Here is a 26940-nt window from a genome sequence, read left to right as displayed (position 1 = left end):
ATTAGGCAGAAAACGGTAATTTCTTGGCCATTTCTGTCCGATCAGAAGTACCGTGCTGCAGATTTTGTGCTACCGATGCCCCCGCGGGGCCCGAGGCAGAAACTGCTTATCGCTTGGCTTACGGAGAGAGCCCTCTTTGATTTTCATTACACTGAAAGGATTGACTCGAGTAAGCAATTATTGAGCTCAAACTGAACTAAGACGCCTGCTTCGCAAGTAACTACCCCTATTGGTACGTTTTTGGTTAATTGTAAACGACGATCGTTGGCCAAACAAGTAAATGGTTCATTTCATGCATCTTTAGGTTGGGCCCGAGACTGGGGTAGTAACATTAAGTCAATTATGCTATAGTGTCATTATCATTACTCATTGAGTCTATCCATCGCTCATGCGGAGACCGGGGTAATGGTGGTTACAGCCTTCAAGTCTCTGCTGCTGAATCCGACGCTAATAGTGAACTCTCCAGTGGGGATCAACCACTGCTGCGAGACAACATCCCAGTAGCTGAGGTCTCTTCTCATGAGTTCGAAGCCGACAGTCCGAGTCTCGCCAGCTTCGAGGAAAACCTTCTCGAAACCTCTCAACTGCTTGGGCGGTGTACCCTCAGGGGCACTGTCAGGGAAGGTAACATATAACTGAGGTACAGTGGCGCCAGCGACTTCGCCAGTGTTGCTAACGGAGATGGTGACATTGTAGATCGACTCCCAGAGGGCTGGGTTACCGCCGGGCATGATAGGCTGAGCCTCCGCTGCGGTGGTGAGTCCCTCGGCCAGACACTCAGCAGCAACGTCTGCAAGCTCGAAGGAGCTGTACGACAGGCCGAAGCCGAACTCGTAGCGGACCGATATGTTCTGGGCATCGAAGTAGCGGTAGTCGATCTCAAGCTTCTCGTCAAACCATGACTGCCAATCCTCAACTCCCGTAGTGTTGATGGCAGTGGTAGGGGGCGCGTTGTAGTCGGTACCGTTCAAGGCGATGGTGTAGGGCAGTCTACCAGAGGGGTTGACATCACCGTAGAGGACGTCGACAATGGAGTTGCCAGACTCCTGGCCAGGGAAGTGTGCAGCCAGGATAGCAGTGACGTTGGGGTGATCAGCCCAGGGGAGGGTGTTGATACCAGACGAGTGAGTGACAACGACAGTGTTGTTGCAGTACTTCGCAACGGACTCAACTACATCGTCACCATTCCAGTCAACCGAGAGGTGCTCACGGTCGGCCGCCTCCTCAGCCCAGGTCTTCAGGAAGACAAGGCACACCTCAGGGAGCTTGGGAATCCAGAGGCTGGTGACGTTTGTGGTGGCGATCAGAGTATTGTTAAGCCACTGCTGGACAAGGGCTCCATCCTGCGCAGCGCGAGCCTTGATAGCATCAAGAGGAGTAACAAGGTAAGTCAAGCGACCTGTACCGGAACCGCCGCCAGCAGTGAGAGTACCATACTCGAAGTTAGCCTGGTTCAGGAAGCCTTGAGTGTCCTCGCCGGCGTCGTTACCAAACACGGCAATGGACTTGGGCGCTTTCAGTGGGAGAACGTTTTTCTCGTTCTTCAGAAGAATAGTCGCTTCAGAAGCGTGCTTGCGGATCAGAGCTCCGTGATCCCCGCGAACGTCGCGGCTGGCTTCACCCGTAAGGGTCCACTCTCGGAGCCAGGTCGACCGGTTCGAGAAAGTGTTGAGGTCGGCCGTAGACGGGTCAACAGTGGGGAAGTCAACATCTTGACCCAGATGGTAGTAAGGGGTCATGATTCTGACGATCATGTCATCGAGACGTGCAACATCGACAGTACCGTTGTTCACAGCAATAGTAACATTGCCGCCAAAGTAAGAACCGGCCTCGGGCACCATACCATAGTTACCAAGACCACCGGGCATATTCATGTCCAGTCCAGCCTCAATGGAGGCAACACCGGAGTGGGTGCCACCCCAGTCAGACATGACATATCCCTGGAAACCAAGTTCCTCCTTCAGCAGGCCATTTAGGGCCTTGCTGTTCTGGCAGGCATAGGATCCGTTGATTCTCTGGTACGCACACATCATGCTGGCGACGTTGGCCTTGACGGCATTGGCAAAGGGCCACAAGTAAAGCTCATGCATGGTTCTGTCGTCCATGTTGGCAGAAAGGGCTTCGAAGGTTACGTCTGTGAGAGTGCCATTCTCATTGAAAGTAGGGTTTCGCATCGTCTCCTGTTCATTTGCAATGAAGTGCTTGGCAGTGGCTTGAACGCCAGCATCCTGGAGGCCCTTGATGCTTTCTTCCATGGCGACACCAGTTAGGTAAGGGTCAGGGGAGAAACCCTCCCAGTTTCTTCCGGAGTAGGCTGATCGTCCAAGTGGGCCAGCTACGGGCCTGGAAGACATTAGCTCGCCGTTCCCCATCACTCTTGTCAGGACATATGCTGGACTCACGTGAGAGCAATCTGGGCTCCCTTGGCCTTGAACTCCTGGCCCATGGCATATCCTCTCTTGTAGAGGATGTCCTTATCCCACGTACTTGCTACCGTTACACCGGCCTCGAAAACGCTTGCATAGTCGGCAACACGAATAGACAGAGGCCCGTCCTGAAGACAGAGGCCGGAGAAGTTGAGGCGAGGAATGGGGTAGATGTTTCCAACGCAGGGACCCGGGGCACCAGTCACCATGTCGGATTTCTCCTCAAGAGTGAGCTGGGCAACAAACGCCTTGGCCTTGGCGAGAGCGGCTTCCCATCCTCCAGCACCATTGGCGTTGGCTAATAGTCTGTTAGTCGTCTATAGGCAAGAACGCTGGGCGATAACATACGGGACGGGAAGACGGCTGGCGAGTGTCCATACTGGCCAAGAATAGTAGTATTCAAGGGTTGGACATAGCTGAAGGCATCTTCATTGCGGCTTCCTGAATCGTAGGCCTGAGCACTGACAGCAGGGGCTAATAGAAGCGAAGACAGGAGGAGTGACTTTGCGGAAGCCATGATGAATTGAAGCGTGGCGCACAGCTAACGAGCGGGAACTTCTTTAGCGACCTGGGGGCCCGCGGGCTTAAATATACGTACGACTCAACGAATATCTCGGGGTTCCCAGTTCGCCCAGGACCATGATGATGTCTCTGCATCGATACCTGGGAACCCCGCTCATGGCGGATTGAACGACCCGAGGCCCTGCAGGCTTGCTCAGAATCCAGGAAACCCCGGTTGTTACGGGCAAGAAATCTTCCTGTACCCATTCTTACCGACGCTACTGAAAACCCAACATCGTCACTCCGGTGCAAAGCAAAGCCTCAAACGGATACATTCTGATGAGTAGACAGAGAAGCACCGAAATCAGACCGCGCCCCAGTTTCTTGGAGAAGGCCGTCTCCGGCGTGGGTTCGTGATGTGTGGGGTAGAATATGGAGTGCGGGCTTCTTGGGAGGGAAAACATGGCAAACATGGGTGGGCTGCAAGGGTTGAGGGACCACGCCATGATTTGGGCCATCAGACTATTTCCTCCGCGAGCTTGGGGTCGGTGCCGATCAAGGCCGCCTTAGATGAGAGCACGAGAGAATAGGTGTTCCATACCATGGTTCCCCACGCGGAGGACCCAAAGCCGCACGCGAGCGGCGACCGGATCAGTTTCCAGATAGGATCTGCCGAAGAATTGGCGGGCCACTTGCCAGGCTAGGAGCTGGTCTGGACGGCTCGTGACGACGAGGCGCACGATGAATGCACATCCATCGGCAGCGCTAATACCAACCATCTGCAGGTGCGGAAAAAAAAAGACAGCAGTGCTGTGTCGTGTCGGTCATGATCGGGGCCCCGGTCTCCACATCGGCACTGACGAAGGCCCCAAGTCGGGCTCTCCGCCGAAACCGACGTTTAGCCGTCGCTGTGGGGCCCCACGAATGGCTTGCATGGCCTGCACGGCCAACCCCTGCCAGACCTGCCAAACATGCCAGAGTCTGGTCGGCATGGGGTGCGTTCTTCTCTGATAGCTTCTCTAGACCCACAGAACAACTTTGACTTGATGACGTTCGACTCCAGCCCGGGGAAAATGCGACCCAATTTCCAGCCTCCCCCGCACTCCAGTCGGCCCGTTTGTACGCTTGGCACCTTGTCTGCACGCAAAATCGCAACGGTCACAAGATCGTGGGAACCGCGGTGAAGGGCAGAGGCACTCCAGGCACCCCGCCCTTGGCCCAACTGAGCGGATCCGAGAGCGGGAATGGCACCTTGTTCGACCTTGGGCAGTCAGCAGAATCCCCCGGCCATCCATACAAGCTGGGGTGCCCCATCAGTTCTGCAGTAGAAAAACCTCCGATGTATCTCGTCCACCCACCGATTCCCCGACACCGTCTCGCGGCTCGTGTCCACATTGCCCAACCAGGCTCTCGGGCGGCTAGTAACCGGGAGCAACCATGGCTAAACCATGCCACAACGATGATGTGCATACCCATACCAGGCCTTGCCAAGCCTACAACGGCCGATGTCTGGTACCACTCTGGATGTAGTCCATATGTCGGTATAGCCTACATCAGTTAGTGACAATAGATCACCTTGGAGGCCGAAGCGCCGAGGGGTTGCGTCATTGGATGCTTTCTCGAATATTGCGGCTCTTCTTTCGAACTGTTTTTTTCTTGAGCAAGCGACTGCAAGCACTGCTGCATTTCCAAGGTCCACAGAACGAAGTCATCACGGGCCAGAACGGTAGAGGGTACGGCGCTCGGCACGGTATCTATTGAGGGCGAGTGTCTATGGATGACGATCGTCGCAAAATGGTAGAGTCGGTATCCATCAAGCAAAGTTCATCATCTCCGAGACTAGCATGTTGATGGTTTGCAGTTCCTCTCCATTATTCTTGAGGAGCAACTCGTGAATTCTGCTTCCTCTTATCAGGCAACGTACAATGTCCCTCTAGATTTTGCATCGAGACTTAATACGTGAACTTGGTGTTGGTAGGCGCAGGTCTTCCTCCCTTCCGATTCATGTCTTTTCATTCGGGACGCCTGAATTAACTAATAGTGATCCAAGGGTGGTTCGGATTGAGACACAAACTCTAACTTAGGGGCGATGCGTATGACCTAAGATCGAACCCCTGATCCTGTCTACCCCCAACGTACCAGCTGCCTACTCTATAAGCCATTGTGTCTTTCGATGCATGGACATCAATTCGCGCTGAAAACTCGGTTAGTTGTATGGTTCCTTTGTCCACGACTGCGAAGCAGAAAGAATGCCCAAGAGTTGGAGATGAACACTGGCCAGCCAGCAGCTGTTACGGTTGTCAAATTCAGGAATGATTCAGCCCTATGATCTGCAGAGCACATATGCAGGAACAGCGTGTTGATGGTTGGCTCGATGACATCGTGGCTGGCCTATCTAGCGGAATAGCGGCAAAGGCGCTGTACCAATGCCGGCGCCAATCATGGCTCGCCGGAGATGTGTGTACTCCGCACGCCATAGGCAAGATACCCCCAGCCCGCCTCATTAGGACGCAGGAGGCAATATGGGTGTGGAACGAGGACAATGCAGAATTAGCATTGAATCTAACCCATGCGACATGTTCATCTACTTGTATATTAAATTGTGGCACATGCCTATTCTGCTTCTGTGCAAGCATGCCACTCAACAAAAGACTGGTTGTGAGGCTCACAGACTCGATCCGCATTCCAACTGAAGCCACTCCATCTGGAATGGGGCCACTGAGTGTCGGTCAAAATCGACCAATACGTTAATGTCCCACAGCACTCTGAAGTCCATGATCACCATGGAGTAACTTAGATACTCGTCAGTGATGACCGGCACTTTACAAGGTGTGGCTTCAAGGAGCCCAATCCATTTTTTGAAGATTGAGTATGTAGTCGACGTGCTGACCAGCCCTCCAGACTGAATCCATAATACCTAAGAGTAAGTAAAAAATGATTTGAAACAAGGTATGGCTCGTCAGGACTAAGCTATATAACTCAGGCCTCAAGAAGCCGCTCGATGTGCTCCACCGACCTGGCAGCAACCCCTCACCGTGCCAATTTCAACCCTGGCCGTCAACCTAGGAATTCTGACGGAACCACTGCTGTCATGCTCACTTCTGAGAACTCGTACCACTTCTGGCAGCCATTAGCTTCACAGGTAGTCTAGCATCACAGACCTTGATAGACTCAGCCGCCCAATATCCACCCGAACTTGTACGTGAGCTATCCTGCCACCCGTTTGGCGACACAACTCGGCCTGAAATATATACAGCCCATGCGTTACAGATACTAAAACAGAGCATAGCATGCCTGATTCGGGTTGGTGCGTACATATTTTCAACAAGCTTTACCTTGAAATATCTATTCATCAAGCCTCAATCCATTTCGTTCCCCGTCGCCGTCGCATTGAGAGGAACGAGGTCGCCTCTAGACAGCTGGATTTCAAGTATAAACTAGCCAATAATTCGAGTTACCTTGACAGATTGTGGCAACCATAATTTTGGCCGGGGCATACCAAGCGATGCGTTAGCGCACGACGCTTCGCGGATCATATTGTCATGAGCGGCGACTCCTTGACCGCACAAGAATCCAGCTCATTTGAAGTATTGAATAACTCTGGATTAGAAAACGTGCTAGTGGCACCCCATCTTCTCTCTGTAGATCTAGTGAACTCTCACTATTGTAAAGTATATTTTCTTCTTACATTCCGACACACAGAGGAAACAAGGTTTCTTTCACGGAAATAATTATAAGCTCCTTATACGAGCGAAACCGTCATTCCTGACTGGTTTTAACTAATCCATAGTACCAAGGGTATCTACCTCTCAATACAAACAGTGCCTTGGTTTTACTAACCCCACTTTGATGACTGTGTGCCTGGTCTGGGGTCGTTGGAAGTAATCCCATTCCAAATATGTACACAGTTGTGACTCAAGCCACTATGCGACAATGATCAAACCAAACAGGCAACATCTAGGTAGGAAACATATCATTTTCTAGCCACTTCTAAGCCTTTGGAGTGAGAAGTCGAGAAGGCACGGGAAAACTAAGTAGTTTTGGTTTACGACGAATTCGACTTGAATAACCAGTAGCAGAACCGAAAGATCAGTCAACAATGTTTCTAATGAGAGGTATTCGAGGGCAAACATCTTCTGCTCAAGAGATTCTGTCGAATTCTGGTTGATACACTGTAAATATGGAAATGAGTTGAGGAGAAATTCAGAACCTTGAATTACTATGGTGGCTCGGAAACCACTCGGAAGACAAAGGGAAAGAATCCTTCAGATTATTGTTTAACTTATTACCGAGAGAACTATAGGAGCTCTTTCTGCTCCCTTCTCACGGTTAAGGGGTAATAAACAGATCGACTATAATTTATACAGTGCTTAAGACATGCAAACTGTCCTCGAGTAGGCACGGTTGTACCTGATTTTTAAATCATGAAGAATTATAAAAAAATTATGATCCATCCATTGCAGTAAGTGAATATGTCGGGTGTACGAGTGCCTTTTTCAGCTCAATCGCCTCAAGGATCAATTCTGATCCCAAGGAAGCGGCCACAACGCTCACCGCTTCAACGCTTTCGTTTTCAGTTCCTCGACCTAGATGTGAGCTAAGTAGTATTTCAGCTGTTTACCATCGTCTCGATCGAATCTTATTTACCAATCCACGGCTTTGACAAAAGCCTTTCCCACCTGGTTGATAGTCTCCTTATCGATCATACTTAAGCCCAAGTGGGCAGCTGGGCACTCTGGTGACCCGTGCATAATCCATCGACTCAAATGGCTCTTGGGGTTGCATGTTTCGGAACGAATCGAAGCGCCTTCCGACAGGATTCTCTCAAGACCGATGAGAATAGGGTCTTCTGTGCAACTATTTAGCTTACGTGCATTAGATTCAAACATTTGCCCCGTCATCGTCGAGTTGTGGAAAAAGTATTTTTAGAGTTTCAATAAGGAATTCAATAATTCCTTCGGCACGCGGTCCACTCCTTCGTTATGACGCATTAGGGGCGAAGACAATTTGTAGTCTTGTGTTGTTCTGTCCAATATACTGTCAGCAGGTTGGCGCCTCATGCATGCCTAGGCGGTCGCGTGCTTTGCAGCTGGAGACTGCTCCACCAGCGGGCAACGCGGCCTAGAGTCAGTGTTCTGCAATGCCCAGCTCCATTCCAATCCCATCACTTCATTCCCTCTAGAAAGGTGCCTTGTAATATATCTGAAGCAACTACGATGATAAGCTGAATTAGGCTGCTTCGAAGATCTCTGATAAGTACGTGAATCAGGCATCAGACGCAGGTGTTTAGACCATCCGTCGGTCAACCAATCATGCACGTTTGTGACCACAACAGACAGATGGTTAGTAGTCAGCATCAAATGCCGTACTTTGTAGACTGGCTAGTGTACCATTCCTGTGGGATTGGCAACCTCCCTTGATTTCGCTTCGTCCCGCCCCATGAAAGGTTGCAGCAGGTTCAGCCTGGAATTGTTCAGCGGTTCTTCAGCCGTTAAGGTGGGTTCGAACCACGTGCCCGCACTAGATTGGGTTGCCTCTAGAACTAACTGAACCAGCTCAATGTTCTCGTCTAGGTGTAACCAATGTTCGCGGTTTATGGCTTGCATGAGAGGCGTACGTGCGTCGGCCCCTGAGATAAGCTCTCAAAGTGGTTTAGTGCCACGCCGTCCCTTGTCAGTCGCTTATTGCGGTTGAGTACAAATGCTCTGGATCCATTGGTCGTTCCACCCTGATATTAGTTATGGATCATCGGTACGATCTCGGAAAATATGCGCTGAACACTAACGGCGCAGTGACATTAAGGCATGTAGGTTGGCGATCATATTGAATACATATCCAAGTGTGGTGAACCCTCTGTTATACTAAGAAGCTTGAATAAAGCTTGTTCAAACCTTATCCGCATTGTGGCTCCGTTACTATCGATCTTTGAAGCATATCAACGACTGTCCGCATCTTTGCTCTATCCACAACGTAGTCCCCTAGTTAGTCAGCTGAGCTGAACTCGCTAACTGCAACATATCAATAGCGCTGTTAGGAATACGGTGACCTCGCCAACTCTTTCGCCAATCGGTAGGTGAGGTCAGCAGCCACATGCAGGTTCACAGTGCTCTCCTCAAACGCGATGCGCTATGCGTCCAGAATATTCTGACTTAATCTCTGGAGCCTGGGCAGGTTTATTGGTGACAGTCATTACGAGCTACTTTGCCAAGAACCTGGTCACCTGTTTGCATTTGCTCCAGTGACCATCTCACAACTTTCGTATATTGATGCCGAACATATCAATCGTCGCAAACAAAACTTGTCTTTCTGTAAGCGCTGACATTTGTACTGGGTTAGCGCGGGACATCTCACCGCTTGGTCTTCCTCTAGGATGTAAGCAACGAAGCGATTTCTGATAGCCGTGAGGCTTGAGGCTGAACAGGAGGACTTGTAATGCGCGGCAGAAGGACTATAATTAGTTTTACAACCCGCGTGTGGCGTCGACTAGCAGATAAATTCTCAATAATCGGAAGCTTCTCGGAAAACTCGTCGAGGCATGCCTAATCACCATATCCACTTAATAATCCCTGCAACGGGCAGCCCGGAGAAAATCTGCACTACGTGCATGCATCGTGCAGCGATATGGGTTGATCGCAAAGGACGCTTCCAAAGTTGTCCCTGGTTCGGTTGAGGCTGAGGCGTTGGTCGTCACACAATGGCGTACCGCCTAAAATACCTATGTGGTGCAACCACGCAAAATCCGTATTCTGCCGTTGAGCTCTGCCCAGTCAAAAGTGACAGAACACGGTCTATCAGCGCAGAAGTGCGAACTTGTCAGCGTCATTTGGTACCCTCGTACAATCTAGCACTTGCAGCCTGCATACAACATGTTCTCAACCTGGTCGCGTATTCCCGCTCTCGGTTTTGCACCCTGGGCTTTCCACTTCGGGATATGCAAGACTTGATCCAACACAACTCTGGAAGCACAAGATATGCCCGGTCCCCCCTTGGAGTTCTTGAAATTCACACAATGGCTGTGCTCACAACACCTCTGGCTATGGCTCGGAGTGTTATGAGGCGGATCGTCTGAAGAAACGTCTAGCCATGGACGGCATCTAAATTACTTTCATATCCCTTCGTTGTTTCCCTATCCTAGTGGTTTCGGTCGTCCCGTGGCTGGTAATACGACACTTCACCCGGTCGCCAGTAACGCCGCACGAACTATTGGCTCCCTCGCAAGGTATTCTAGCCAATGGGACGTCAGATTCGACTGATTCAGCGCTAGTTGTGACCCTCTGATACTTGGAGCATGCATCCATCCTCGTCTATGCGAGATGGAGCACGAATTGCGCTGATGATCTCCGCTTCCCTTCCATCTTGAGGAATGCTGGCTTCTTCCCACACCATAATTTCTTTTGACTATCGATTATCATGGATAGAAATGGATATCATCGAGAACGAATCCATGAAGAGGGCAGTGCCGTGATGACCGAGGTGCATGCCAGGAATCTTCGGGCATCCATTCCGGAGCCCTGGTGGATGAGGGAGCCCCTGAGAAGCTCGGGAGTGTAGCTTGGATGCTGGTTGTGACCTGTTTCGGTATGACTATCTTTTCTATAAATCCATGATGTTTCCTGAAATTCATTCTCATCATCACATCAGCTTTAGACCTTCAACCATTGCCTTTATTTTGTCTTCCGAGTTTTGGGTGTCGACCCAAATTTGGGTTTCATTGATACTGGTTTGATACCCTCTTTCAACGTGGCCATGTATTCAATTCTTTCTATAAGGGGCCTCGTGTCCAGCTTGCTACTTGTTGGCATTGCTTTAGCAGCACCCGCCTCTCAGGATCTCGAAGTCCGGCAGGCCAGCTGCAATATACCGAGCAATCGTCGGTGTTGGACTTCCAACTTCGACATAACCACCGATTATGAACAATCAACCCCACCTGGCGGCTCCGTGTCTTACAACCTAGAGATCACTGAAGTCCGCAACTGGAAGGGCCCCGATGGTGTGGTCAAGAATTATGTTCAGCTCATTAATGGCCAGTTCCCTGGGCCAACCCTATTTGCCAAGTGGGGGGACACTATCACCGTCAATGTGAAGAACAGCATGCCTACTAACGGGTAAGTCACTTGAGATTCGCACAGATTCACAATCATTCCTAATTAAAACAACAGCACATCTATCCACTGGCACGGCCTCCGGCAGCTGGGAACGAATCTTCAAGATGGTGTAAATGGTGTTACAGAGTGCGCGCTGGCCCCCGGCAAGACCAGGACATACCACCTGAAGGCGACTCAGTATGGCACCACTTGGTACCACTCACACTTCTCAGCGCAGTATGGCAATGGAGTGGTTGGCTCCATTGTTATCGACGGTCCCTCTTCGAACAACTATGATATCGACCTTGGAGCCTACCCTATTACAGACTATTACTATGATTCCGCAGATGACATAGTACTCAAGACTCAGTCCGCTGGGCCCCCACCAAGCGACAACGTTCTTTTTAACGGCACTAACATCAACCCGCTTAACCCTGCGCAAGGGCAGTATTCCGTGGTCAAGTTGACGCCCGGTCGTCGTCACCGACTTCGCCTCATCAATCCTTCTGTTGAACATAACTACCAAGTGTCGCTAGTCGGCCACGACATGACAGTTATTGCAACGGATCTTGTCCCAGTCAACTCCATGACTCTGAACAATATATATCTCGGGACGGGTCAGCGGTACGACGTCCTGATCGACGCCTCTCAAGCTGTGGGTAACTACTGGTTTAATGTTACGTTGTCTCCGACGGGCCTCTGTGGTCTTTCCGTCAATCCTCGACCAGCGGCTATCTTTCGCTATGAAGGGGCTCCAAATGCGCTTCCTACCAATTCAGGCACCATCCCTCCAGATGCTGCATGCCAAGACCGAACTGACTTCACGCCTGTGGTTACTCGGAAGGCTGACACGACCAACCTGGTTACTCAAGTCAATGATCCAGCCCATAACCTGGATATATCGCTTAACTTTACAGCGCCGGTTACATGGTTCGTGAACAGTAGCGCTGTTGACGTGCAGTGGGACAAGCCCGTCCTTGACTACATACTTACCGGTAATACCTCGTACCCACGGAGAGAGAATCTCGTTTTTGTCGACGAGAAGAATGTTTGGACCTACTGGGTGATCCAGAATTTGTCGCCACTCCCGCACCCCATGCATCTCCATGGACATGATTTTCTCATCTTGGGGCATGCTGCCTCAACCACCTTCACTACATCGCTTTCGTCCGGCCTGAAATTCGACAACCCGACGCGAAGAGACGTGACTATGTTGCCGGCTTCAGGGTATTTGATCTTAGCTTTCAAATCGGACAATCCCGGGAACTGGCTGATGCACTGTCACATTGCATGGCATGTGAGCGGCGGCCTTGCCGTTGATTTCATGGAGCGCAGATCTGAGCAAGTGGCCTTGATCAGCAAGACTGATCTCGCAGCATATCAACAACAGTGTGCCGATTGGAGGGCCTATGCTCCACATGCACCGCCCAAAATCGATTCCGGTATTTGAACAGTAGGGAGATCACGTCATTAGGACAAATATATCCGGCAGGACCAGGTACATGACGCTTGGTTGATGGCCAAGATCATACACTCGTCGAAGTCCAAACTCCGACGCTAGAGTTCAGCTTCGTATACATTTTACTTTGCGGGGGCGCACCATTCTTCTTGCACATGTTACTTTCTTTAACGAAGCTCACCTCGAATCTTTGTTTTCTCTTTACATACATCAGCAGTCCATACGAGAGACCTTTGTATAAATGTTTCCCCCCAAAAGTGACGAAAAGAATGTCACCATTGTAGTTAATCTTAGGTTAACCTGTTCATTTTCTGTTGGCGACCAAACCTGGGATTCAGCTCCAGTTTGACTTCTTGTATATGGTGCTTGTCACAGTGCGGCATAGCAGTATTGCAGCTTGTTAAGTCTATCAGATGTGGCTTCTGTCGCCTATGGATCCCCCTCCCCGTTTCTTAAGGACACAACCAGCTCCTCATGCTTCCTAGTAGCCTCGCCTTTCTTCGTGCCTAACAACAGCGGAATCAACCATGTCTGACGGTTGTAATGGTGCTTGGCGGTGGTAAATCCGGTCCCGCTGACCACGCGGGCGCTACAGCCTTGAAGCGGGACAGTAGACGCAATCATCTTCGGTCAAAGAAAGGGCTTGTCGCAAATTGACGCTGAAAACCTCCAAGCTCAAGTAGCTTCTAACCGCATTTCTCATAGCCGCATTGGAAGCCTTGGGAGACGAGGCGCGATGTAGCTTACCGTAAGCCCAATGTGATACTCTGAGTATGCCTGGCCTGCGGTTCATTGCGGCCATAGCCATGATGCCTCCAGAGGAGTGATTTGGGTGCGGCGCAAGGTAAGTGGGTCCTGGCGACTGGGGAAGCAGGGATTAAAGCCGGAGATTTCCCAACCTCTGATTGTGATCGCGCCAAGAGCAGGACGCGGCTTCATGCTTGACGAAGCTCCTGCGTGGCAGACTGGCCCACATCCCACAATACGTGCGTCGGTTACGACTTCGCGCTTAACTGAGAGTTTGTTTCTTCATTGGGGCGGTGCTGTCGGTCGATAAGGCCGATTAGAGAACCAGAGTATGGCCAAGATCACAATTGCTGAACCGCTTCCCGAGGGGACCGCATCAGCAACTGTCCTTCAGCTCCTGCAAAACCATGATGATTTGATGGATCTGGGCTCTCTAACCAAGGAGCGACACCCCATTAAGCCACCGCCTGAAGCGCCGCCAGAGGAGCACCATGGCGCATGGCAATGGTACAGCATCACCGAGCAGTTCAGGTTACCTAAAGACGTAGGGTCTGGGGAGTTCAGCAGTAAAGTCGGGTTTCTGGATTTACCTAACGGTATGATCTCGCATGTCTACTCACAGTTGGGCATTGAAGTCCGCGACCATTGGACTATCCAGAGTAGCCAGTCCAAGTCGAGCGGGGGGCCTACACTCTGGGTAAAAGTTGTGAGCCGCCCACTGGTATGAGCAGCCAGAGCGCTTGAATTGACAGCTGCCCAGGAGAGTGACATCAAGTGCAAATTTATACTCAGATCGTTTGTGAAGAGGAAAGTCAAGCAGTCTCGGCTTGGGTTTGTCAACCAAGTCCTTCAGAAGACCCGGAATTCCGTCCTGGCCAAGATCGACGGTTCAAGTCACAGTCGCGTTGGGGAGACTTTGGCGGTGTCTGGAGCCCCATTTCATCTCGGTGTCAACCTATCATCACCTTCCAATGTCGGTGACGAGTCACCATATACGCCAGACTCAGAGACGTTTGAGCTCGACAGCCAGCCAGCGGGACTGCCAGAACTGGATAGCGTCCAGTCGGCCAAGGAGCTTGATGGTCGTGAGATAGGACCCAAGTCGATACAGAACGCCACCAGCAGGCCTTCATCTGGTGTAGAGAAGCATACTCAAGCAGCCCAAGCCGAAATCTTGAAACTCGATAGCATGGAGCTAAGGAAGCGTCCTACATAGCGCATCGTCCTGCGTATCGCACAGTTAAGTAGATGTTGCAAGGCCTGAAGCTTTGCAGCGGCCATACCCGGTCGTGGAAGCTGGGCAGCAGATTGGCGTGTCAGAGTGGCACTCTTGTGCGTAGCCAGGAAACGCAGTCGTCAATTCTGTCAACTAACGAGGACACAGAATGAGCATCAGAGTCTGGATCTCGCATCTGGGCTCGCAGCTAAGGCCGTGTTGCCTGATCTGCAGTCCGAGAGATCAGCCAGCGGGAGGAAAAGAAGTGACTGTGCGATGCGTAGATGCTCGACACATGGTGTGAACTATCGTCTCCATGGAACATGCGTCACGGCTTGGTCATGGTAGGTGGTCAATTTGATGTCTGTCCCTGGAATGGTGATGGTGGGTCTTCCAAGCGATGGCACTTATCCTGCTGGATGCTGGCGAGCGGTAGTGTAAACCTACTCAATAAACGATCATGAACGCCTCGCGGTCTTCTAGGCATATACTGAGTTCCGTGAAGATGATCTACAGGTAGCACCCGCGCCTCTGCGCCTCGTGCGCCCGTTTGAGGCCGCAGTGCTGGTTCCTGGGCGCTCGGATTGGATAGTCGCCGTCAAATGGCTGTCGAAGATACTCCACTTCGATGTAGAGGACATGTTATCTGAGCTCACGAGTCCTCTTCACCATGCCCAAAAGTAGAGCACATAGAAAGAAAGTTGAGACTATTGTGTTAGGAGCGTATCAACTAATCAACCTCTTGGGCCGTCAAATCCTCACTTCTTCGCCGCGTCCTCCTTCATCCCCCTCATAATCCAGTTGGACGCCTCCCTGGCGTGCTCCTCCTCCGATTTCTTCTCCTGCTGCTCCTTAGGCGCAGGTACACCGTGGCCGGTCACGAAGGCAGGTCGGGCCCAGCAGCGCATTTTCCATTCCTTGAGCGCGGGGAATTCATCGATGTCGACGCCCGCCCACGCTACACGAGAGGATGTCAGCCGCATCATCTCACGGGATCACGAAGGTCTAGGTGTACAGAACAAAAGGGAAGGGAGGGGGATGGTAGTGAGGTCTTACAAGCACTGGCGACCCAGCCCCAGCACGCAATGTCCGCAATGGTGCAGTGGTCACCGACGAGGAACCCGGACGCCGAGGCGCTGAGATGCTTGTCCATGACACGGTACAGGCGCCGGGTCTCGTTCTGGTAGCGGTCGATGCCGTACTTGATTTTCTCAGGAGCGTATCCTGTTCGTTCGGTTTATGTGAGCACCCTGCGAATAACCTAGTCTAGAGTTCTGTGCTCTAGAAATAACACTCACGGAAGAAGTGGTTTGCTTGACTACAAGATCTCGTCAGCCCTTAATCTCTCGTCGTGGAGGTGAAAGCAAGGAGATGGACGCCAACCCCTGCATCGGCCCAAGCCCGCCCATTTGCCAGAACAGCTATACCTCTTCTCGTCAGCACATACTGAAGCTCGCAGCAGTCAAAGTGAATCTCGGATACCTACCCAGTTGTTCATTTCATAGTACTCCCTAGTCCCGCGAGGGTACGAGATCTTATGCTCCGTGTCATACCGATCGGCTAAGTACTGCAGGATGGAACCGCTCTCAAAGACGCGGATGGCGCTGCCGTCGGTGAATGTATCCGTGATGGCAGGGATGCGGCCGTTGGGATTGATCTCAAGGAACCACGGCTCCTGTAATTCCGATTTAGATCACAGATAATTGCCTGATTGGGCCCAGTTGGGATTGTCACCTTCTGTTCGTCCTTGGACAGGTCTATGGCATGAACCTATAGTACATGTGATTAATGGAAACACTGAGCCTTGCAGCGGCGGAGGAACGCCGGGATGCAGTGTTACTTTATAGTTGAGCCCGAGCTCCTCCAGTGCGATCGAAGCCTTCTGGCCGTTGGGGGTGCGAGTGGTGTAGAGAGTGATGTTCGTTTCCGTCATGGTATCTATAGTCTCCTGAAATGTCCTGGATGGGATTTCGCAGCTCCAGCTAGATGTTAGAAAACTGGCTGCTGATGGGCTCTTGGCTATATATGCACCTGGGTCAAATGAGGGGGTGAGGCTTGGAGCAAGAAGCTATCCTTCATATAAAGAAAGTGGGCTGCAGGGTGATTAATCAGCTATGCACACAGTCAGATTGAAACCCCCTGTACATACGCGCCTTTTTGGTGACATAAAGGGCAGAGGTGCTTTGAGGTTATCAAGACACCCCGCCTGGCATAAGCATGATAGCAAATATATTGACCTTCGGAAGGACTGAGCCTCACTTGAGGTGACCCATGGGTTGGAATTGACGCATGCGGACTGGAATCAGTGCCCAGTGCCCAGTGCACCATACCAAGCACCCAGCTTCCTCCCACCTCGGCTCAGATATCACGTACCAGAGCATGTTGTTTCGGTTCGAAGGAGACGCACGTAGACGGAGAAAAGATCTATACAGTAGTACATTTGGCGCAGGGCGCTTCATACGCTATCACACACCAAGGACATCTCCGTGTCTGTCTGCGGCTCCCCGACCATCAAGCGGATGCCGTAGCACCTCGGGCTTGACTCGTCGCGCTTCATTTCCTTGACACATCCATATGCACGGCCCGCAAATCCTCCGCTCTAAATAGTGAGATGGGCAGAGTGGCGTAGTTTATTATACACGTCGGGAGAGAATTAGTTGGCATCGGGTTGGCTCAAGATGTACTCAACGGCCTTGTCGACTGAAGTGGGGAGCAACGTTAGTGATATGTCGTGCAGGAATAAATCCTGGGTTCATGCCAGGAACTCACCACTGTGGATGGCGTCAGCGTCCTTGTCCGGGATCTCAATGCTGAACTCCTCCTCTATCGCCATGACGACCTCGACGGTGTCCAAGCTGTCCAGACCCAGGTCGTTGGAGAAGTGAGCAGTGGGCTTGATCTGTTCGAAATTGCGTCAGTTGGTCTATGTTTGCGTGTCTCCGGAGATTGCCTGGCTCTCAGCGGTCCAGGGCACGGATGGAGGACGGATGAGGCCAGGCCAGGCCAGGAAGTACAGAGATAGCCACATACGTTGGTGGTGTCGTTGACCTTGTCGAAGCCCTGCAGGATGCCCATGATGCGGCCCTCGACCTCCTCCTTCTTCAGGCCAGCGGCGGCCGAGTACAGGCGGACGGTCTTGAAGGCGGCGACCCTCGAGACGGCAGGGGCGGCCAAGATAGCTCTGGAGACGGGGGCGCGGGCGACGGGGCGGGCGGCAGCGCGGGAAGCCGCGGCGGCAGTGCGGATTAATGCTGATCGGAACATTGTGACGGATGTGTGCGGCTCAATTGAGGACCGAAGTCAGGGGCAGGAGACACGGGTTGTTGATGGCTGGGCTCGATGTGGTGACGTGGGTTGTCCTTTCGTGATGGAGCTTGGAGCAAATCAAAGTCATGATAAATTTCTCGCCCCGGGAGCGACAGCGCGAGAGGTTCGAGCTTCGGAGCTAGCGCACGGCCAGCATTCGAACCCCCGGGGGCTACTGGCCAAGCCCCCAAGGCGCTGGCTGCTGGCCGCTGGCTGCTGTCTGCTGGCTGCTAGCTGGCCACTGGGGGGCCCAAATCTACTAGTTTCACGTGACCCGACAACCTGCTGCGCTAACGCCAGTAGGTACGGTAGGCTGGGCCACCACAGCCGGCGCAGCGAATAGGATCATGGCATATCCAATTACGCATGAGGCCAAACAAACACATGGCGACACATACTGTAGTAATGACCAATTGCACATAATCGGCCGGCTGCCCGCACTTGGTCTCAAGGGAAGATATTCTTTATGCAAATCCTAGTCTGAAGCAGCTCCGCAGATGGCAATCGAGCCTCTCCGACCCTGTGCCGTTGAGCTGTGACGAGCCCCGATGAGATACAATCAAAGTCCCGGGACGGCGTGTCGACATGCGTCACAAATGAGAAATTGCTCTTTTGGCGGGGGTCTACGTTAATATGTACAGTCCTTCCCAGCACACATGCGCCCATTACTGGTGGAAAACAAACACTGCCCCTCTCCTATCTGTAAGGGGAATCCGCCTTGATTACCGCGGCCAGCTCGGGCTCCCACTTGTCGCCGTTGGCCAGCAGCTTCTCCTTGTTGTACAGCAGCTCCTCTCTCGTCTCCGTGGCGTACTCTGCGTTGGGCGACTCCACGATGGCGTCCACGGGGCACGACTCCTGGCAGAAGCCACAGTAGATGCACTTGGTCATATCAATGTCGTAACGGGTCGTCCTACGCGAGCCGTCGGCACGCTCTTCGGCTTCGATGGTGATGGCCTGGGCCGGGCAGATCTGGGCAAAACGATGAGCAACGCGTCCACAGAAGTGAAAGATAGTACATACCGCTTCGCAGAGCTTGCAGGCAATGCAGCGCTCCTCGCCAGATGGGTACCGTCTCAGGGCGTGCTCGCCACGAAATCTGGGGGAGATGGGGCCCTTCTCGAAGGGGTAGAAGATGGTGTAGCTGGCATGCCCATCAGTGTCACATCCCGTGATATCCTCCCTCGGTTCTCCAACCCGTGGGAGGGGTGGGGGGCCATCAAACATACGGTGGTCTGAAGAACTGCTCCATCGCCACGTACATGCCGCGGAACATCTCGGTCATCAGGAAGAATCGTCCGGCGCGGTCCAGCGTGCTTTCCTTCTCCTCGTCCCAGTACGTCGGCCGCTTCTGTCTGAAGCCCGGGGGCGGCGGGCCCGAGGGCGTGGCGTACATGCGCTGCGCGACTATTCTGGCGACAGCGCTGGCCGCAGCCGGGTTGCGGCGCACCAGCTGGCGGGTCGACAGCATGGCGGCGGTCGTCGTGGATCGTGCGAGCCCATGCATGGTGTGGGAGTGCAATTGGGCGGATTGCGGGGAGTGGAGAGGCGTCGTCGCGAAGGACTTGGAGGTCGAGATGGCGAATCCAGGTAGCTTGGAGGTCATGATGAATTGGAATTTCGGGAAATCGGGCGGTGGAGCTCCCCCGATTACAAAGGGCGGCCTCAGATTGGCCAGAGCTCGCCCGGTGGGGCAGAGCCTCCCCAAAAGTGTGGTACTTGGTGTGGCGTTAATTGGGCCACTGTCCGGAGGCGCACCGATGTTGACTTGCCACCCCATCTATTCAGAATTCAGCGTTTTGATAGATCGCCATCTATCTCTACAAGTGCAACTATGCATTCGTTACCAGTAGGCATCCCTGGCTCCTGAATAATGGCCCAGCGCCCTTAACCCGAGCGATTGTATCGCGCCGTAGGCGGTTAGATCATATAGGAAATGCCGTGCCCAGCTTAAGTCCTCGCAAATCTCCTTAGTATCAACAAGATGCCGTGTTTATTAGGCTGTCAAAAGCCGCGGTCTACGCAGTTCAAGATGGAAAGTCTCAAAGATCCCTAAGTGGTATTTATTGTTGGCCAAAGGCTCGAGCTTCGTGGATAAAGAGGTCTTGTTCTGATCCACGGGGTTTGACGAGGCTGTGCCTGCAGCCTGGGCTGCACAACCCTCGCACCAGCTGAACCAGCCTTTCAGCCGCTGCGCAACGAAACCTCACTTTTCTGCACAGGCTCATGTGAACTTTGTCTTTGTCTTCAGTCTCCCAGAACGACGCGATAAACTGGTCTCACGAGATATACGCCCTGTCTGAACCTGGGCACACTGAGTAACGGAGCGATGGACGACCATATCTTTGACCAACTGCTCCAAGGCTTCAAATACGTTCCAGAAAATACATCCTACTTGGAAATCTTCAACTATACCGATCCAGTGCACGACGTAATTGAATCGCGTCCTCTCACGCCAGATGAGTTTCAAAATTTCCTTCAGAGACAAGGTGCCTATGCTGCACCAGTCATTCCCAAGGACGTGCAGCTGAAGGCCGGACTTCGAATCATGTATCTTGAACCCCACCCAGATCAACCACGACAATCCTAACCAGTGAATTAGAGTGCAAGAAAATGCCAAGCACCGCGACACTTTTACTAGCCACTACATCACTCTCCCACCAGATGTGTACAGGTCCATGATGATGTCTTTCGGGTTACCTTTAAGTGCAATTGAGTGTACCTCCACAGTTGGGCCTCTGTTCTGGAGCTCTTACAACCACGATGAGTCGGATCCTCAACTGCATATCATAGTCCGCAAGGCCGATATGAGAAAGAAGGGGAAAACTAGAGGATGGGAACTTGTCCTATCGTACTCATTCCGCGACAAGATCACGACAGCTTTCTTGAAGGGAACGCCGTGCTCAAATGTCTCCGAAAGCTTGAAGTTAGTGAAAGACAGTCCGTCACAGATCTGCCACCCGTTACTTCTTCCCATGACTCTGGCCGCACTCTATTTGAATGGGTCGCTCGAGCAGAGAACCCTCGATGGCCGGCAATCGCTCCGGCAGGTCGAAGACGCCTTGACGTTCTCGCGGACCCCGATGGAGGACTCACCCTACAACGATTTGGATCTTAACATTATTGGCCGTGATCTGGTTGAAATCAACTCTGCTATGTTGCGGAGCGATCCGGAGGCGTGGATGGGCATCATTGGCGATGCCCAAAAAGCTCTGTCTCTGTTTTTTGAATACCTACCAGAGTGCGCGAGATCGCCAGAGATTACGAAGGCACACCACAAGTTTTCAAGCAGGCTGAGTCTGTACAACAATCGGCTGCAAGGCATGAAGGGTTACGTGCGAAACACGCAACGACGCTTGGAGATTCAGAAATTTGCTGTGAGTCGTTCTCACGAAGGAATCACATGGTGCTTGCCACCTGATAATATCTGCAGCTCAGCAATCTTTCAGCCCAGAGGGATGGCCAAGTGAACCTGGAGAACAATGCCGAACAGCGCCGCTTGGCCCACCTCAGCAAGCAAGACAGCTCCTCGATGAAGGCGCTCAGCCTTGTGGGAGTCATCTTCCTTCCTGGGACTTTCCTAGCCTCAATCTTCAGCATGAGCTTTTTCGATTTCAAAGGAGGCAAGTGACGCCCGTATAGAGAGGATATGGTGTTATTTGAAAGCTGATGTAGAGATCATAGATGACACACAAGGCCCAATGTCAAACAACATCTGGATCTATTTCGCTGTAGCCACACCCGTTACCTTGATCGTCCTAGGTTCCTGGTTTTACTGGGAATGGCGGCGGAGGATATTCACTGCGCTTGCGGAATTTGATGTAGAAAGAGGCATTGACAAGATGGAGCGCGAAATTATGATGACCATGCGCAAAAAGACCATGAGCAAAGCCAGCGTCTGGAACAGGCCCGCAGATGAAGACGCAGTCCCGGCTCTGGCTGAGTACAAAACAGAATAACGGGAGACACACACGGAACATAGCGTGTCTCCAGCAACTCATCTCATCGAGCGATCCCAGGTCCTGAACTAATTACCCCACAAATAGGCCGCCAGGAGCTGGTTGCGAAAAGTCCACCCGGACAGCCCCAGAAGTCCTGAGAATGCTCGAGCTTGCTAGGTTACGAGTGAGACAACAGTTAACTTGTCTCGAACGGAACTATCCACCAGCAAACCTATGAAGGCATGATCGCCACAGAGCAAGTTCGGTGGTCTGATCAAGGGTACCTCAATGGCTCTGATTGGTTGGGATTACATACAGGGTGCTCGCAATCTCTGGTCAGCACTAGACACGGCTTTGGCAATGGCTGAGCGCTGCCCGCGGCGTTATCGCCTCTAATTGGTTTTAGCGGCATCGGCTGTATACCTGATTAGTCCTGACAGCCTGGAGTTCCTGAATCCAATTTTCACAGTGATGAACCCCTGTCCATGAGAATGTTTGATCTTCACCGATTCCAAAGGCCTCCTTCGCACGAGAACTGCTGCTTTGACGCAAGTCAGCTATATTTATCCTGGCTCCATCTCAACTAAAAAGCATGGCTGCTCGGCTCGTCGCCGTCTTCCTGCTGAGCGCAAGCTGTACCGCGCAATCCTCGACGACCGCCACGACACCGGCAACCTCTGTCCCTGATCTTGAGGACCCGGCGTTCATAGGATATTATGTAGCCCCGACCACTGGTGAGCGAGCCCACTCCATGTCTTTTCCGCCTTGCAAACTGCTCTTTGGAAACCTAATTCTCATGTGGTAGTTCAAAGATTGGCTGCTGGCTCTGGCTCATCCTGGGTCACCTCCGGGAAGTACGCGGGTGACTGTTCCGAGACATCGGATTGTGTATTCGCGACCGCGTGCGCTGGGGAAACCGCCCAATACAACAACGGCGGGAGCGTTGTATGGTGCGTTGTCAGGCCCACCATGCTGTTCTGGAGGTATTAAAGTTGTCAACGCTGACTGTGTTGCGCGCCAACAGTTCCAATGGCTTATCATGTGTCGCCTTCACCATCTTCCAGAGCTCGCCTGGCGGTCTTCCCTCTGCCACCAATATAGGCTGCCGCGCTGCTTGGGTGGCAAATACTGTTTATAGAGAGTTGCCATCGACTGTGACATCGACAGTTACGTGTAAGTTTTGAACTCCCGAATGAAAAAGGCTGGCCGCGGTCTTTGATGTAATTTGGACTAAGAGCCTTGCGCCAGCTTCGTCGACATTGTCGGCCTCAGTAACTGGAACTACAAAATCAGTCTCGTCAACAACAGCAGGCACGACGCAACCGGCCAGTAGCGCTGGCAACAGTGGTGGATCGGGGAGCAATGCATGGATTGCTGGAGCAGTCATCGGGCCTATCGCTGCAGTCGCGCTCATTGGTCTACTCATCTGCTTCTTCGCGAGAAGGAAGCAGAAAATAAGGGGCATGTCAGCAGGGCCAACGCCACCACAGGCCGCGAATGCCGGATACTACTATCCAACCCCGACTGGCAGCCCTTCCAACTTCTCGGAGCTGCACTCTGAACACAAGCACCTACCGCAAGAAATGGCCGCTTATCAAACGGCTGCAGAGTTACCTACTCGCTGATTGACTCCTCGACATGTCTGTTTGAGACGGCTGGTTTACATAATCCGGCGTAGAAATTCCCGAGGGTATTAGATACTGTATCAACCAAGGCGGTTAGATGGATGGTTCAAATAGTTGTAAAGAGATGGTGGTGAATTGTCCGCATCAGGGGCCACTATTAATCTTACCCCGACGCGGCACGAAATTGACCTGTTTCGACGTTGCGTATGAGCAATTTTCCCCTCGATCGTATCATCTCGCGCGGACTAAAAGTGCGAAGCTAGAGCCAGATCTGCGATAGATTTCAGAACTGTACACGGCGAAAGACTAGCGCAACGCCAAATCCAAGCATCGGCGGATAGTATGATGATATACTGTACGGCTACTCTATCTTCGACGCTCGTAATGACCTCCTGGATGTGTAATGTGTGGAGAGGCATCCTGAGATTCGTTCCTACTCGGATATATTTACCATTCCCCGTTCCTGGCTTGATTTGCATCCCAACATCCCATTACGGAAGTAAGTATAATATTAGACTATCCTAATCAAGATCCAGCGAAAGCAAAGCCTGGCGAAGCATATGAGATCAGAGCAGAAAGTTTTTGAGTCCAACCGATTACAGGGCATATCTAGGTGTGTATTGCTTCTATAGTTCTCATAATTTTTCGCCTTTGACAGGAGCACCATTCTCGGCACAGCTCTTTCCAGCTCGGTATCGGGGAATACTTTACATCACCCTTACTGGATTGTGGATTGCAAAAGACCCCAAATTTTCGACTGGGTATTTTTCCTGCTAATCGCATACCTTCCTGCCGAGCAAAGTCGCTACGATAACGACAAGGAAACATATCGTTGCACTACGGCAGGAACCGTTGTCTTCGAGTGTCGGCAGCCAGTGCATGTGTGTAGCCTTGTGAGCCTTGGACAGCGCACTAGATCCTTCGGACATTGAATTCCTTGCACCCGCTGATGCATCCACCCTGAATTTCTACGCTGCATGAATGTGCCACACGCCTTTGGCTAAGTAATTCGAGCAGGTCGGCCAACCTGGGGCCGGGTTCATCGTCCGCCGTACTATGTACTGTATCCTGGAGCGTGCCTCTAGGTCGCTTACCTTGGCAGGGACTTTTGGTCGACTCAAATTACACCCCTTGTAGAGGCTTTGCAAACGTGGGCCCAACAACGGGAAGCAGAGCCACTGACCTGGGCCCGCTGCGCGGCGCAGCAGCCTCATTTTCGACAGATCAGGGGAGCTCGCTGCTAAAGATAGACGGCGGTGCGAATTGAGGTCTAGCGCCGTTGCGCTAAAGGTTGAGAACCACCTGATACGCACGGCACAGCACTGGCGCGGTCCAACGAAAACTGTTTCTGCGAGGAGTCATATCATATGTCCTGGTAATGGACAGAGAATACTCGTCTGTTCTTGAGAATATATAGAGGGAAAAGGCCACATCACGTCGTAGGGACACACAGCTCAAGCAGATCACAGTGGAATCGTAAGAAGAGCTTCGAAACTCAATCAGCATCATTGGCCCGCTTATCTAACTATAACATCAACTCAATTTGCCCAAAATGGCTCTCCAGCACGGTGCCGCCCACGCCGCCAGCCTAGGCGACCTCAGTGCGCTGTCGGCTTTCTTTCCACGTGCCGAGCACGAGTCCCTTCCCCAACTCGCTGCAAGGGACAACAGCAGTGCCACCAGCAACGCCCCCACCGTCAACCTCTTCCTCGACGCATACACCGATGACTTCTCTTACGCTGCGTCAATTGTAACAGCATGTAAAGACCAAACCGTTTACGCTGTGCGATGCACCGCAGGACCAGCCACGATCACAGTCGAGGGTTTGGAGCTTGATCCTAGCTGTGGTCCTAATGCACCGGCCGTGACTGTCACGGAAGGCCCCTCGACGTTCGCTGCCTCCAGTGTCGTCGCAACGTCCACGGCAGGCCACGACATTGCCGTAACCATTGCAGAGAACTGCGTCCTGTCCGGAACGACGGCTGCTGTCTGCACGCCCACCTTCGGCCTGTCGGTAGACAAGACTTCAACCCAGACCTCAGCCACAACCACCATGTCTGGTAGCGAATACTACCGCTTCGACGTCCCCATCACGGCTGGTGCTGAGAAAACAGCTAGCGCGACCAACGCATGCTCGAACGCGGCCTCGGGCTTGAACACGAGGTCGATGGCCATGTGGGCGCTCACTGGAGTTGTTGGTCTTGCAGGGTTCTTGGCCGCTGTATAACATGTATCATGCCGGCAGTAGTTGGCTTTATACTAGCGCATGTTCCATGATTGATAGTTAGATACCCATATACCCCATTATAAGACAACTGCGTGCTGAAATGCAGAACTATAAGTTGGACGCCCTTATACTCTCGTGCATTTGTTTCGCCGTTCAATTGCTTGATTCCACGTTTCCCAACTTTAGTGAATGCCAACCTGTAGGATGGCATCGAAACTAGCCCCAATATATCAGATGATGTATTGAACATCCTCAAGGTATTCGATTATAGATAGCAAATTGCACGGTGAACTATGAAAGTGACTCTAAACACATCCGGATAGTGAGTTATTGTAACAATTTGTACCAGTCGGAGTCCATTTCTCATAACATCTTACTTTGAAGTCTGTTCGAGGCTAGCAAACACTCACAGCTGTAGAAAAGATTGCAGAGCGGGCTGGAGTGGGTTCAGCCTCCTCTACTTTGTCGCCAATTGACGGGCAATATCCCGAAGGAATACATCAAGTCGTGATTGTGCAAGGTTGCTTCAAGTTCATGGTTCGCACCCTCAGACAAAGTTTTAGTCATACATGCTTTCTCACAGATGGTGGTCGCTACTTGCAGCGCATTTATTACTTCTTTGTCCACGCAGCGAGGGACTTTCACGGTATTGGAATACGGGGGGTGTTTCATTGAGGGTGCGTGACCTTACTTGGGCGCCGTATAGATGGCTACGTGGTGATCTCTTGATCCGCGCAGTTAACTGATACCTACAGCACTTAGGCCTCGTCACAACTTCCAATAAGAGCGTTATCCACAAACCGGCAGATACAATTGTCGGTGGGAACGGGGCTCGTGCACTCACGATTACCCGAGCACGCACCGCCCGCCGTGCTGCAAGCGCGCTTCCAAACCGGGCTCGACAGGTCTCTGACTACAATGTCTGACGCATCGAGCACTTCGTTCCGCCGTGTCCGACCACTGGGGGTTGCGTGAGCCGAGTTAATCAGCTCACGCTTGATGGTCCACGGGTCGGCAACGTCGCGGCCGTCAATGCCATCCCAGACGGCTTCCAGATGGGCTCGATCCGCCTCAGGGGCGTCGGCAATCACACGCGCGAGGACCGCAGGTGATGCCTGGACGAATCCGAGAACTTCGTTGCCAGGTCCCAGGGAGCGCATCACACCGTCATCGGCGAGGTGATAATAGCCCCTCTTGTGCTGAGGCAGCGCACGCACTCCAGCCTGGTAGTTTTGGTATTCATTCGAATCCCGGGCAGCCTATTAGTGGAATGTTTAATACATGGAAATTGTACTGGGGCCGCAGATGGAAATACTAAATCGTGCTTACTGGTTGGACCTTAGCTGTGCCTACGGCTGCGAGGAATGAAACGAGAAACGTTGGCAGCAAAGTCGTCTTCATGACTATG

At 52.2% G+C, this 26940-nt stretch overlaps 10 protein-coding genes across 10 annotated transcripts; 5 read left to right on the top strand and 5 right to left on the bottom strand.

The window, feature by feature from the left end:
- Window positions 1-386: 386 nt before the first annotated feature.
- Window positions 387-2943, bottom strand: JN550_009537 (uncharacterized protein; the record flags this gene model as incomplete). The annotated part of the gene is made up of 3 exons (XM_049321620.1): window positions 387-2343; window positions 2403-2724; window positions 2775-2943. 3 exons carry the CDS (start codon window positions 2941-2943, stop codon window positions 387-389), a joined length of 2448 nt encoding a protein of 815 aa, XP_049168484.1.
- A 7730-nt stretch (window positions 2944-10673) lies between these two features.
- JN550_009536 (uncharacterized protein) lies at window positions 10674-12461 on the top strand (the record flags this gene model as incomplete). The annotated part of the gene is made up of 2 exons (XM_049321619.1): window positions 10674-11032; window positions 11087-12461. The coding sequence occupies 2 exons, from the start codon at window positions 10674-10676 to the stop codon at window positions 12459-12461; spliced, it is 1734 nt and encodes a 577-aa protein (XP_049168483.1).
- A 1087-nt stretch (window positions 12462-13548) lies between these two features.
- On the top strand, window positions 13549-14433 carry JN550_009535 (uncharacterized protein; the record flags this gene model as incomplete). The annotated part of the gene is made up of 2 exons (XM_049321618.1): window positions 13549-13923; window positions 13978-14433. 2 exons carry the CDS (start codon window positions 13549-13551, stop codon window positions 14431-14433), a joined length of 831 nt encoding a protein of 276 aa, XP_049168482.1.
- Window positions 14434-15191: 758 nt separating this feature from the next.
- JN550_009534 (uncharacterized protein) lies at window positions 15192-16366 on the bottom strand (the record flags this gene model as incomplete). Its single annotated transcript, XM_049321617.1, has 6 exons — window positions 15192-15391; window positions 15490-15657; window positions 15732-15751; window positions 15987-16108; window positions 16168-16203; window positions 16274-16366. 6 exons carry the CDS (start codon window positions 16364-16366, stop codon window positions 15192-15194), a joined length of 639 nt encoding a protein of 212 aa, XP_049168481.1.
- A 720-nt stretch (window positions 16367-17086) lies between these two features.
- Window positions 17087-17697, bottom strand: JN550_009533 (uncharacterized protein; the record flags this gene model as incomplete). Its single annotated transcript, XM_049321616.1, has 3 exons — window positions 17087-17133; window positions 17203-17332; window positions 17464-17697. 3 exons carry the CDS (start codon window positions 17695-17697, stop codon window positions 17087-17089), a joined length of 411 nt encoding a protein of 136 aa, XP_049168480.1.
- Window positions 17698-18435: 738 nt separating this feature from the next.
- On the bottom strand, window positions 18436-19345 carry JN550_009532 (uncharacterized protein; the record flags this gene model as incomplete). The annotated part of the gene is made up of 3 exons (XM_049321615.1): window positions 18436-18711; window positions 18763-18883; window positions 18969-19345. 3 exons carry the CDS (start codon window positions 19343-19345, stop codon window positions 18436-18438), a joined length of 774 nt encoding a protein of 257 aa, XP_049168479.1.
- A 723-nt stretch (window positions 19346-20068) lies between these two features.
- JN550_009531 (uncharacterized protein) lies at window positions 20069-21370 on the top strand (the record flags this gene model as incomplete). Its single annotated transcript, XM_049321614.1, has 3 exons — window positions 20069-20289; window positions 20342-21116; window positions 21173-21370. 3 exons carry the CDS (start codon window positions 20069-20071, stop codon window positions 21368-21370), a joined length of 1194 nt encoding a protein of 397 aa, XP_049168478.1.
- Window positions 21371-22272: 902 nt separating this feature from the next.
- On the top strand, window positions 22273-23305 carry JN550_009530 (uncharacterized protein; the record flags this gene model as incomplete). Its single annotated transcript, XM_049321612.1, has 4 exons — window positions 22273-22414; window positions 22486-22630; window positions 22705-22853; window positions 22929-23305. 4 exons carry the CDS (start codon window positions 22273-22275, stop codon window positions 23303-23305), a joined length of 813 nt encoding a protein of 270 aa, XP_049168477.1.
- Window positions 23306-24857: 1552 nt separating this feature from the next.
- JN550_009529 (uncharacterized protein) lies at window positions 24858-25532 on the top strand (the record flags this gene model as incomplete). Its single annotated transcript, XM_049321611.1, has 1 exon — window positions 24858-25532. The coding sequence occupies one exon, from the start codon at window positions 24858-24860 to the stop codon at window positions 25530-25532; it is 675 nt and encodes a 224-aa protein (XP_049168476.1).
- A 758-nt stretch (window positions 25533-26290) lies between these two features.
- Window positions 26291-26933, bottom strand: JN550_009528 (uncharacterized protein; the record flags this gene model as incomplete). The annotated part of the gene is made up of 2 exons (XM_049321610.1): window positions 26291-26791; window positions 26862-26933. The coding sequence occupies 2 exons, from the start codon at window positions 26931-26933 to the stop codon at window positions 26291-26293; spliced, it is 573 nt and encodes a 190-aa protein (XP_049168475.1).
- Window positions 26934-26940: the final 7 nt, after the last annotated feature.

This window comes from Neoarthrinium moseri (genome assembly GCF_022829205.1).
Source record: "Neoarthrinium moseri strain CBS 164.80 chromosome Unknown scaffold44_Wmoseri_CBS_16480, whole genome shotgun sequence".
NCBI classification, from domain to species: domain Eukaryota; kingdom Fungi; phylum Ascomycota; class Sordariomycetes; order Amphisphaeriales; family Apiosporaceae; genus Neoarthrinium; species Neoarthrinium moseri.
This window is presented reverse-complemented; position numbering and strand designations above follow the sequence as displayed.